General features: G+C 40.7%; 2 protein-coding genes across 16 annotated transcripts in view; both read right to left on the reverse strand.

The window, feature by feature from the left end:
- The window catches only part of CRACDL (CRACD like), a 53,049-nt gene extending 49,004 nt beyond the window's left edge, over positions 1–4,045 (reverse strand). For 5 of the 7 annotated variants that reach the window (XM_027446410.3, XM_027446399.3, XM_038173201.2 and 2 more), the window contains exon 1: positions 3,809–4,044. The gene's annotated coding sequence lies outside the window, so the exon portion shown is untranslated. Of the gene's footprint in view, positions 1–3,808 lie in introns of all 7 variants that reach the window. The other 2 variants (XM_038173203.2, XM_013093769.5) reach the window with 1 other exon arrangement.
- Positions 4,046–6,118: 2,073 nt separating this feature from the next.
- TSGA10 (testis specific 10) overlaps positions 6,119–12,692 on the reverse strand; it is a 34,929-nt gene continuing 28,355 nt past the window's right edge. For 8 of the 9 annotated variants that reach the window (XM_072030843.1, XM_072030841.1, XM_072030868.1 and 5 more), the window contains 2 exons: positions 11,055–11,177; positions 6,119–8,513 (listed from right to left, as the gene is read on the reverse strand). In XM_072030843.1, the coding sequence (XP_071886944.1) occupies positions 8,489–8,513; positions 11,055–11,177 (148 nt within the window). In that variant the 3' untranslated portion in view covers positions 6,119–8,488. Of the gene's footprint in view, positions 8,514–8,536; positions 8,785–11,054; positions 11,178–12,692 lie in introns of those variants that run through there. The other variant, XM_072030861.1, reaches the window with a different exon arrangement.

Here is a 12,692-nt window from a genome sequence, read left to right on the forward strand (position 1 = left end):
CTCCGTGTACTCTCTAAAGTGTGTCTTTCCCTTGTAAATTTAGACCTGTGCATCATACCTAAGACCAGAAGGGTAACCATAAAAGAAAAGGTTGTACTTTGGTCTCCCAAGATATTTTTCTCAGAGGAGGCTTTTTAAAGCTGCATCTGCCTTGCCTTCGCAATAGGCTCTGTCAGAGGACTAATTTGTAGGGGAAACCACCAAATATACCAACCACTGTGTACACACATGGGTTTCTGGCCCATCCTTATCTTCGCATATCCCCTTGGCTGACTGATAAGGTCTGTCCTGAACCAGCTGACACCAAGTCCAAGTCCCGAGAGAAACAACACGTGTTGGGAGACATACCAACAAAATCCGTGTCCAGATTTATCGCAGGGGCTTCGAGCATCAACAGGCTAAAAGTCTGCACGCCCTACGTAAATACACGCTGCAAGGCTCTCTCAGGGGCACCAAGAGTCAATGGTGACAAAAACCTAAAGAAATCCCACTGTGTCTGTTATACCTGTTTTGACACAAGCATTTCCTCAGCCACCAATTCAATTTTCCTTTGAATTTTTTAAAAAATTGACATAATTTGAGAATCTCCAGTAAGTGCAGTGAAGCTTGCTCCCAGGCTGCATTTTGAATATGTCCCACAAGGGTGGATGCACCACCTGCTGCCTGAGGGCACCAAGACGTGTTCCTCTTGGGTCAGTTCCTCCAAACGCAGCCGCACGAGCCACGACTGCCACAAGGAATTTCAGCTCCCCTTAAAATCAAAACAATGATTATTTAAACCTCGGCAACATTAAAAACACCACTGGTGATGGCTTTTGCAGAAACCCCTACTGATACATTCACGCTACACTCCCGACAGACCCGTCAGCTTCTTCTGGAACTGCCGAGGCTTTCAGCTCCCCCTCGTTGTAACTCATCGAACAGATGTAGGCTCCTCACACTCACTATCTTGCAATAGGCAATGCTCACGCTTTGCAGACACCAAAAATTGAATGACTCCAGCGTTACTGCTCCGACGGCACCGCTCGCTTTCGCAGCTGCTTTTAAAACCTTCCATTTTAAACGTAGCTCAGAGCAGCCAAAGACCCCTTGCCTCCTTGCTGCACTTTAGGAGGATCCACAACACCTATAAGCAAAATGTGAATCAAATCTGCTCCTGAATTAGAAAATGTTTCTGCTAGTGACATATATGGCACCACACACATTGTATAAGCAGATCACAGCTCAGTTGACTTCACGTGGGGCAGTGAAGAGGCTGCGGCACTACCCTGAGAAGGCACTGGGGAGTACGAGGAGGGACTTGTGGCTGATCCAAAAACATAAGCTGAGAGGACTCAGCCTTGCCAAACTGAAACTGGAGAAGAATAATTCAATTTCTGTAACAAAATGTGCAAGTAAATGGTCTCCTTCCCTGACCTTCTTGCATAGCCTCTCTTTGCTCTTTAATAATACAAAATCCTAAATCTCGCAGTAGGATAAGGCTGTATATTTAACACCATGGGCACATTACATTTGATTGGTTTAAGAATAAATTTCCCTCTCCTGTGATTGTTAACTCTATTTCAGAGCATGCAAAGCTGGGAAATTAAGTATTCTTTTCTACAGGAGTGTGTTACAATCCCGGCATACACAGCCTTCCTTCTACTGCCTCCCTTGACAGATTCGTTCAGATCTTTAATATTTTGGGTTGTCACAAAACAGACACGCTCAGTTCAGTGGCACCTTGTCCCAGAAAAGCATTCTGAGATACCTGGAAACATGAAGGTAAGTGAGTTGTGCATTGCTGGATATACACCACATTTAATGAGTATGGTGAGAAGCAGGACCTCAGAGGGCGAGAGAAGTGATGCACTCCAGCTGTGCAGGACATGTTACACCACTGAAAACAGACTTAAAAAAAACCTTTGCTTTCTGCACAACGAGTGCTTGGCAGGGTCTCTGCCCACAGCACGGTGTGGTTACAGTGTACCAGTCAGATACTAGCTGTGCTGGTACGAAGCTGCACTGCTGACACCAGGAGTGGAGCGAGAGGATGTTCTGGGAGGCAACATCTGCTTATTAAATCTTCAGAGAGAACTGGTCTCCTGTTATCACATATAGGTGGGAAGGGACCTCTGGAGATCACCTGGTGCAAGCATGGTCACCTACAGCACACTGCGCAGGATGGCATCCAGGCAGGTTTTGAGTATCTCCAGAGAAGGAGACTCCAAATTATTGGACATCAATGAGCTCGCTTTAGTCCTGCTCAATCTGAAATGTAGCTTTGCCCTGGAGAGCTCTTGTGGGGTACTCACATCCCTGTTCCTGACAGCAGCAGCAGCAGCCAGGACCACAGAGGCTGCGCTTCCACCTCAGGAGAGGGCTCAGCCCCACACACCCACAGTGCGAAAGGAAACGCCTTTAATTAAAAACACCATACAAGTGGAGTTCAGAAGGTCGCTGTGACAACACAACCAGACTGCCTACCGTCTATAAACTCTGACGTCTATAGATAGGCAAATTAATTACCCCTCGCTCCAACCTCATCCGTAGACCAAGCCAGGCGCACCTGCTCCCTTGCCTTTAATGATCAGCCAGCTCCTCTTGCCAACCTGCCCTCTTTCAATGATTAAAGAGCTAGAAGGCAAGCACCAGTAATAACGTTACGTTTCTGCCTTCCGTAATCTAATCTTTGCCCTGTAGAAACTGCTGATGAGAGCTCGCTCCCACTTAAGATTTACATAAAAACAATCCCCATCATGTTGCGCAGCCAAGGGCTGGTGCCCCAGCCCCGTGTTACTGCCCCGGCAGTGCAAGGAACGAGAAATTATATACAGAAATGATATACGGCCCCGTTATCAGTATCAAACGGGCTTTGATGCATGGTTACTATTTTGGGAGGCTAATGACATGCGGGTGATAAAGCAAAACGAGCTTTTTAATGATGACAAATAGGGGAGAATACACAGCGCTGACTTCCAGCCGAAGAAAGATTTATGGGAGCTAATTATGGTACGCTAGATTTATAGGGGAAAAAAGAGAAGAAGAGGAAAAAACTTCTGGAAGATCTCATGTGTGTGTCAACCTGGAATAACAATCTACTCTCAGATAAATGATGTGAGGCGCAGTCCATATTGCCTTGGTAGTTGGGGGTACACAAAGCCTAAGGCGTGTGTCCGGCTGTGGAAGGTAGACGGGATTAAAGTAGTTATAGAAAAAAATGTAGATTTGTAAGAGGAGCGGGAATATGCTAACAATGAGAGTCTATATGGGTGTTGAAGATATTTTCGGTTAATTGTATGGCAAAGCTGGTGGGATGGTGCCTCCAGTCCCCAGGTGAATCTTGTAAGACGTGCTGACGACTCCCACACAGCAGGGGAGATAACTGGGAGTCTGATAACACGAGTTAACGAGTTAAGAAGTCTCTTAACACCAATTAAAGAGTTAGGAAGTTTGCTACCACAGGCGAGCGGGACCGGACCACATCCATGGCGCAAGCCCCAACACTTGGGGCTAACTTCAGCCCGCGCAGCAGCGACCTTACACCGCCAGCCCGGCACTTTCGGAGCAATTTAAGCATGAGGGGGCAGCAGCCGCCTCTCCTCAGCCTGCCACACGCCTGCGGAGCCAGCCCGGGGCGCTTAAGCCGCCTTAAGCCGGCGGCGGTGCCAGCCCGGGCGGCCTCCCGCGCCTTCACCCCCCTCACGCCGCGAAATGGCGGCCGGGGGGTGCTGAGGCGGCGGGGACCCGGCGGCAGCCCCCGCGCTTCCCTCGCCCCCTCAGGCGCCGCTGCCTCCCCTCGGGGGCCCGGGGAGCGGCGCTCACTCACCTGGGGCCGGTCGTGAGGAGCAGCGAGGCCGCAGAAAGAAGAAGGGGGATGGACGAGGGCGGCCCCGGGGGGCGAGCGAGCGGGGCGGCTGCGGCCCCTCCGAGGGCTCCGTGCTGGGGCCGCCGAGCTGCGGCCACCTCCTGGGGCCGCCCCGCTCCGATCCAACCCGATCCGCCCCGGCACGACACGGCACGGCCCAGGGAGCGGCACCGGGGCTGGCCGGGTCCGGGAGGCGGCGAGGCGGGGCTGTGGGCAGGGTTAGGGGCAGGTGGAGGGGTGAGGAGAGAAGGGGTGAGGAGAGGAGGGGTGCGGGAGCAGCCCGGCGCCCAAGCTGCGCTTCCACCTTCCTTTTGGAGCAGTCGCTGCAGGCTAAGACAGAAATCCACCTACACATTTTATTAAGAATCACGGTTTTTAAAAGGTGCAAGCTGTGCTGTCAAGTGTAGTTGTAGGAGAGCCGTGTCTGCCCAAAGCAGGCCTGAGGAGCGCATTGTTCCCCGGCGAGGTCCCGACAAAGGCTGCTGCTCTGTGTACTCTGTGGAACTGCCTGGGTGTTGGCTGCCTTCGAGATAAAACTGTTTGCTCTTCCCCCACCTCAGAAAATAAAGAAAAACGCTGGAAATACAAAGTGCATGAGAAGGCACAACGCTTAAAACTACCTTTGGGCTTCTTTTACATCTCCTAAAGTAAATGAGAAAACCACCTGATGGATTTTGATACAAGTCAAATGTGGGAGACCCTTCGAAAAAAATAACTTGCAATTTACTACAGAGTCATGTCAAAAAAATCCATTTGATGGAGACATCATTTCAGGCCATGTCTTATCCAGGATGTTTTAATTATAAGCAAACTTTTTGTTTCTTTAAAGTTTGTTAATAAAAAAAAAAAAATCTGATCCTTGTCGTGATACAAGGGTGAGTGTTTCAACATAGTCAAACCATATCAAGTCATGTGAATTTTTTGTCCATCTACTCAAGCTGTTTTTCTTCTGCATGGGAAGTGTCGGAAATGGAAAATCATCTGTGAAATACCTTTCCACGTGTCTGGGTAACTGTGTGTGTGAACGCCGCAACAGCTGGCATTCAGTCGTCTTCATTCCTCATACTCCCTCTGCTGGAAATGAATGTGAAGGTCCAGTAGATCACAGATTATTAAGAGTGCAAGGTATGTTTAAAAAAATACAGTCTCCTTTTATTAAATATCATACTTTTTTACAGACAGTCTGGTCTGTATCAGTAACACGACTTTTATGCCTCTTTGCATGGCTGAAATACTGAAATCACCAAGAAATGAAAATAGCAGTTAATGCAAACGAAGTATTCCATATATACTAACTTCATATGCATTTTATTGTAACATTTAAGACCAAAATCAGATTAAATATACAAAAAGCAAGAGTAAACTGAGCTGCTAAAGCGCATCTGATGCTAATAGCCATGTGTCTGTCTAAAACCCTACAGCCTGCACTGACTGGATTAGTTGACCTCAGAAGAAAGACAGGAAAAAAGTAATTCTCTTTGGTACTACCAATGTCACTCCATGCCATGACCATTTTTTCAGGTTAAAAGCTAAAAACACTTGTTTTAATGCTGGCATCAGAATCTTATCTCTGATTACATGTTGCTAAAGATCAAGCTTTACTAGTGACTGAAAAAAATAATAATAAAAAGTAAATCTGACTTTCAGTGGAGACAGCAGCATAAATCATGTAGATGTAAGGCTTCAAATGCTGCTGAAAGGCTGCCTGCATAGATTTTAGAAGAAAAACAGTGAAATACTTTTGCCCAGCGAAACAAGGAATTCTTTGGTAGAACTATACCTGTGAGCAGAGATACTGTTTCCTATAAGTAGCAGCTTCCATTTCTTCTAGGATGAAGGAGAGACTAAGGGTGGAGGATACCAAAGGCACCAAGTTCTTTGGTATCTACAAATCCTGACAGCCAGTTATGCTCAAGGAAAATACCTTTTAGTGGTTAATGATAACGGTTTCCACTGCTACAGGTAAGCAAAATTAAATGGAGCAGCTCCAAAAACGGTGGCTGGAAATTACAAAAATATTGCTGCAGAAGAGCTTGAACCCTTTTTAAAATCCTATAGGCACCTTTGTTGTGCAAAACAGATCATTTTAGATCATTGCACAGCATCTGAGATCAAGTTTAATATGCTCTTATTTCATTAAAAATTTTTTTTTTTCAGGCTTGCTTTTGGAAAAATATTGTGGTAAATGGCAATTTTAAAATGTATAAAAATCAGGTGTCTAAGTATAGCATTGCTTACAATTGTAAATAAGGCACAAATGTAAACAAATGGTAAATAGATTTTGTTATATATTTATTTCCAATCAAAGTACTATAATAAAGGAACAGCAAGAAAACCACCCTATGATACATAAACAACATGATAAGAAAATAGACATTATCACCAAATATAATAGATTTCAGGCATATTCAATAGCACTTCCTGCTTTATGGAAAAAATAAGATATGTTATAAACGATTTGAGAAGTTGCCACCAGAAGTAGAGAACTTTAAAAACTCTGAGCTCATTATTTATCTTTACATATGGATGAAGCAAATTTTCACATTTATCATTGGTGTGAAGATTTTTAGAATATGCTGCTAGAACAGTAAACACAAGTCCCAACAAACACACACTATTCTAGCCCTCTTTGGTTACAACAAACATTTTTTTTGTCAACAAGCAGGCTTTTTGTAAAAAAATTGCAAATTTAAGCAATTTCAATTCATTCTTCTTTTATCTTTTCTTTTGTTCTTTCAGTTTCTGACATCACAAGTAGCAGAGTTGCCACTACAGTGCAACTGCTCTTTGGTCTCTGAATGATTTCAGATCTCACCTGATTTTTATTTATTTATTTATTTTAACTATGAATAATCATATAGCAACTAATCACTGTCTGAAGTCACTTGAGGTCTATATCCCATTGGAACTGACAAAAGTTCCTTTGGCCCCATCCATGACTTGATCATCTCTTTGCAATTCACAGAAAAATAAAGTCCTCGTTTCCATACTGTTTTCTAAACAAAGCCTAATCCAAATTGCTTAAGAATCTTGAGCTTTTATCTTGTACTGGGTCTGGCTGGAATGTTAACTTTCCCTGCAGCAGCCCATACAGTGCTGTACTCTGTATCTTTTGTAGCATTTGGTAGGGGAGTCCCTAGTTACTGACTTTTTTATGATCTTACACAGAAAAGTTAACGTCGTTGCAACTAAGGAATTACATATTAGGACACGGCCCTTTGCACAGTGTATCCACTCCCAGGAAGAACCTAGTTTTACCTATTTTATGTTCATTTAACCTTTCCTTCTTGTCTTCTACATTATAGGGTATTAGTTTTACAGACTGAGATCACATTTCTCAAACTTCCTTGTGACGAGCTTCTAAAAAATCTGTATGGCAATATGACTGCACAACATCATATCACTCTTTCATATCTTCTGGGATGATGAGATGATCATCTTCTCTCATCTGGGAATAGCGTACAATACACACCTTTTAATAACTGCATAATGAGGAAATGTACAATATCATTATGTCTGATCCTGCTGTCTTTATTACTTGCAAGTAGTCCCATTAGCACTGGTGACTGCTGAAATCACTTCCGTGGCTGAGTAAGAGTGCCATAAGTAAAGAATGAAGAATCAGGACCTACAAATTAAAATCAAGTCACCTTCATTGAAGAATAAAGTATTGTTTCTTTTGAGGAAGGGAATGCAGTAAGAAGGATGAACTGTTTAAAAAATAACAAAGCAAAAAGTTAATAATTTACTGATTTTAATAGGAATGATTTATATAGTGACAAAGACAGGGATTTTCCAGTTGATTTCTAGGAGAGAATTCTACATTCCCTCCTGGCATTTAAAGTTGGCAAATATATAACATTGATGAGTATTATGATATAAAGAGCTGAAATTTTGAGCAAGACTAAGCACCAACAGCTATCACCAAACAGTATTCATTCATATTAAAAAGCTCTTCAAGTAGAAAATTAGTGCAGTTGTAGTAAAATTCTCCAAAATTGAAAACACCTGAAGTGTATACGTAAATCAGAAGGATACGAAAAATACATATCTTCACACATAGATATCAAAACACTGCTGTATCTCCTGGCATCACTATCCTCTTTTAGCCAAATTAAGAAGTAGGTCAGGTTTTAAGGGGGGGGGGGGGGGGAAATAAAAAAGAAAAAAAACCATGCGTACCTTGAGATGGCATAGCATTCTTTCAAGCATAATCTTCACACAATTCAGCAATACAGTCAAATTATATCATCTGAATATAGACACTTTTATAAAGTTTCATATTGTTATAATATATCCCCTTTTCCAGTTATATCACTTTTTAAAATAAGGCACACTTCTTAAATAAAAGCACAGTGTCAGTACAGTCAACAGAACCTGCATTTTTCGCTGTTTACTGAGATGGGCTGTGTCACACAAAAATAAGAGATGTGAGGGAGGAGGGAAGGGAAGCCATCTAGACTGATTTCTTCCCACTGAGTAACGTTAAGAGTGTCCAAAAGCCCATGCAAGCATTTGTGAAATAGATTTAATGAAATTGAGTATTCAGCAGGGAAAAATGATAATTAAATGAAAATTAAACTTGAACTCTAACTCTCCAGATCGTGTGCGGGGTCGTCACAGGCCATTGTGAATATAGCATTAAAAGTCCTTTAATGAAGAATCCCTAGAAAACAAAAGAAAACAAAACCAAGTCTATTTTGTTTAATGTTCAATGAATATAGAAATACATTCTGATGTTTCCATGTGCAAAAATTTAAGATTTTGATTCTGAAGGCAATATAAGCAGGCCTTCCAGTCTCTTCAGCAGTCAATCCAGATGATCTGAAGAATTAGACTGTATTGTGCAAAAGTGCTATAGTGCTCTCTGAAGAAAAAGACAATCTTTGCACTCCTATCATCTACACAAGTTGCACAGAAAGTCTCTTCAATCAGGTCTGCAAGACAAAATACAAGGCATGTTCATTTCACTGTCCTGAGACAAGGAGTCTGGGGCAATAAAGGCCTTTCCACCAGTAAGTCATTGTCTACTACAGTATCTTTTTGAATCCCTGGTAAGTTATCTTCAAGCATCGAAAAATGAGATTTCACCTCCTGGAAGTCTGCTTCTAGTATTACACTCCTTCAAATCCAACAGGAACTTACAGCTACATCACATTTCATCAACTTATATATACATTCAAATTGCCTTAATTAATTCCATGATTCTGCTGATGACTACACCCAACTATTTGCATTAATATAATCTCTGTCAGGTCATACTTTACATTGTCTTTTCTCTCATTCTGGTCTCAACACTTTTTTTTCTGAATCTTTCTAGATTTTGCTGGGAGGGAAATGATTTCGTCATCTATAAATATTTCAGGAATTTCTACTGTTCTGCCTTCTTGATGCAAACTCTTAAGTTTTTAACATCAAATGTATAATGAGCTTTAGTATTTTGGACATTAGAGCACTCACACAGACATAGGTAAAACAAATACAAATCATCTATATAAAAAGACAGATTTAGATTTAGACCTCTTTATCTCAGGAGAGTCTTATCAAACAGGCTATTTTGTTCATCACTGTATCAATACACAGACCATTTATTAAAAAAAAATAAATCTGGAACAACCCTAGTTCTCCTCACTTGGCCAAGAAATTATAAAAAAGAACTGGTTAAGTAAAAATTTATGAATGATATTGGTATCTTGGGCATTCAAAAATTAAAAATAATTTAGTAGAAAAAATTGGAAGTTCATTGACATTCAAAAGCTACATTGAATTAACGGAGAAAGTTTTAGCTTAGACCAGCTGAAGATCTTAAGCAAACAAAGTATTTGTACCTGGTTCACATCATTCATTTTTAGTCTTTATTTAAACTCCTTGTTCCCTAGGAACATCAAAAGCAGATCATGCCACATCAGGCTAGTAATGAGAAAAACAATGCAAAAAGCAAACAAGAAAGGAGTTGAATTCATAATCTAGTTTGTTGAAGATTAGTCTTGATATGAAATTTAAGCAATTCTTAATTTAAACCAATTTATTTTAGTTTACTAATTAGAAAGGAATATTATCACCCTGATAAGGGGTAAATACAAATAGAGACAGCACCATAATCACCTATATCAGTATGATGATCAAACCCTCTTTTCTTTAGACTATCAAAAATAGAAGAAAATGTTATGGTAATAAAAAAATAAATTAAATTGTTCTAAATGATACAGAGCTTTTTGCAACAAATGTAAAACCTATGCTGTATTCTGACTAGGGAGAAGTAGACATGGTTCTATCAGAGGAATGAAGACTCCCTATACTTGCTACCAAGAGTTACCAATTCACAAGCTTAGACTCCTGAGTTTTCCAGCTAAGGGCACCAGGACCAGCTCGTTTGCCCAAAGAAACCTGCCTTGAATTATTAGGACTTAAGTACTTAGAGGAGTCCATGATAACAAGGATGAATCATTTATCTCAGGTACCAAAAGTGTTAAGAAAATTCATCTTGGAAGTACATAACCACCTCAAAAGCAGAAATGATTTCCTGTAAATCTTGAACTGGGAAATTTTCCCACTCAACTGGCAATTAATTTTTATGCATGCTGCCATCTACCTCCATAAAAATTGTGATGCAACAAGTAAGCAGCTACCAAATAGGAAATTAAGCTCAGACTGAATCTTATGGGAGTAGCTGTATACGATGGACTTTAGCAGTCCATCACTTTCAGTGACTGCTAAAAGGAAAATTGTCTTTGTTCCTCTGCAGTGTTACATGTGTTTGAAGACTTTCAGAATGCATTTATGTTTCTTGAACAAAATGCTCACAGACATATACATATAGGGAGTAAAAACGATTCTGAAAGCTACTAGAAGAAGAAAGGCAGGATTGTTGTGAGCTTTTATGTAGGAAATACAAAAATATTTATAGCTGCACAAAATGATGGCAAGTCAAGTGGAGATTTTATGTAGCATTGTTACTATTATTGTTTCAAGAATTTATGGCTATAGCATCCTGGTGCAAGTAGTTGCTATTAACTAGTTTTGACATAGCTGAGTAAAACAAAATAAAAGAGGAACCATCAAAAGATAATGGTCCTGAATCTTGTAACTTTTTCTGAGCAGTGTAATTCTGTGGAGTTGAGCCAATGTTTCAAGAAGAAGTATCAGAGTCTAAAGTTTTATTTATTTTTTCCAGTCCTTGGAACTTAAATGTTGCTGAACTGCTTACCCTTCCAGGGACCAATCCAGAGATCGATGGTGTGTACGTTCAGGTGATGATGTTCTTAACGTAGAGCTTAACTGATAGGAGATTGTACGATTTTGGCGTCGAAGCTCCTGTACAGCACGTTCCCTAGATAAAAATCATTTTAGAGACAGGCTAAGCACTTTTCAAAAAATGATCAGTTATCTTACAGTCATTACCATTTCCTTTGCCACTTTTTTTTTTTTTTTAATGATTTAATGGTATTCATAATATACTCTGAAAGACAGATTAGCAATTGTGTCTGCATAGTGTGTTTGCAAGTACTGACTTACAGACTGCATAACGCAACCTAACTTTGTTCTTTCCAAAACATCTCAGGTGATTGTGTTTGTAATTCTCTTGAAGTAGAAGAGAATTTTTTTTCAAGAATGGCAACAAGGATCTTTGCCTCAGAATGAGGTGCTAACAAATGTAATGGTTTATGGTGCTAACAAATTGTAAATTAAAACTTAATGTTACTGCAACTGTAAATAACCAAGTGAGTAGCAAATTATCCTTAACTAGGAGGAGAGCTTAAGTATGAAGGCTGATTCAACTTTTTGCCATTGAACACCGCAAGAGAAAACACTTGCATCCCCCACCAGGGAACACCCAAACATTACAAAATGGATGCATTCATGCAGGGTGAATGGAGAAAGAAGAGGAGAAAGTAAGTAGAGTTTAAAGAAGACTGAGTTTCTTTTGAAACAAATGTACCGCTGTATTAGTATACAATATTGCTTATTTTATGCAGCTGACAAAGCACACAACACCACCTTAACGGACTTGCACATCTAACACCAAAAGTTCTGCATCTTTTGCCATGACTTCAGGAGAAAGGAGAATCCAGTTTGAAATTGAAACATACAATGTGATATTTAAGAAATTAGTCTTTAAAAGACATACATAATCTCAAGTGTAAAGATTTTCCCTTCAATGCCCTCATCCTTACGAGAGAACAGTATCAACAATGTAATTTGCCACAATTAAACAGCAGACCTCATTCTCAATTTATGCTATAGTCATATCACTCGCTTCTTCTAGTCATCTCTTTTTTTTTACCCAAAATAATGCTTGGCACTGTAATATTTCTATCCTCAATACATCCATGAGATAGAGAAATACTGCTATTTTTGCTTCACAGATAAGAAACTCTTTAAGACACCAAGACTAGAGAGCTAAACTAACTCATAAAGCAGGCCAGAGAATATTCTTTGGTCCTGCAGCTATATTAGTTTAACAGTATGTACAGGCCCTTCCAGATACCTCCTCACAGCCCACTCCCATTAAATAAAAAATAAAATATCTTCCATATTGTCATTTGGGAACCATCTCCGGCACCTTCTGCGTCCCGAGCAGTACCTGGAAGAAGGCAGGTTGCTACGGGCTAAAATTCTTCCAGGGTATCTATTAACACTTAAATTGTACGTACCCCTCAAGTCAAGACTCTGATCTGTTTCAGTCCTCTACTGCAGATGTATCCAAAAGATAGTGTTCATATCACAGAACTAGTAGTCTATAAATTACTCATTTAGCCAACTAATCACTTAGACTCTCACCATAAATCATGGAAAATGAGTGCAGACAGACAAGCATTTCCAGGAAAGTGACCCACCCCATCCT

The sequence above is a fragment of the Anas platyrhynchos genome, chromosome 1, assembly GCF_047663525.1.
Source record: "Anas platyrhynchos isolate ZD024472 breed Pekin duck chromosome 1, IASCAAS_PekinDuck_T2T, whole genome shotgun sequence".
NCBI classification, from domain to species: Eukaryota; Metazoa; Chordata; class Aves; order Anseriformes; family Anatidae; genus Anas; species Anas platyrhynchos.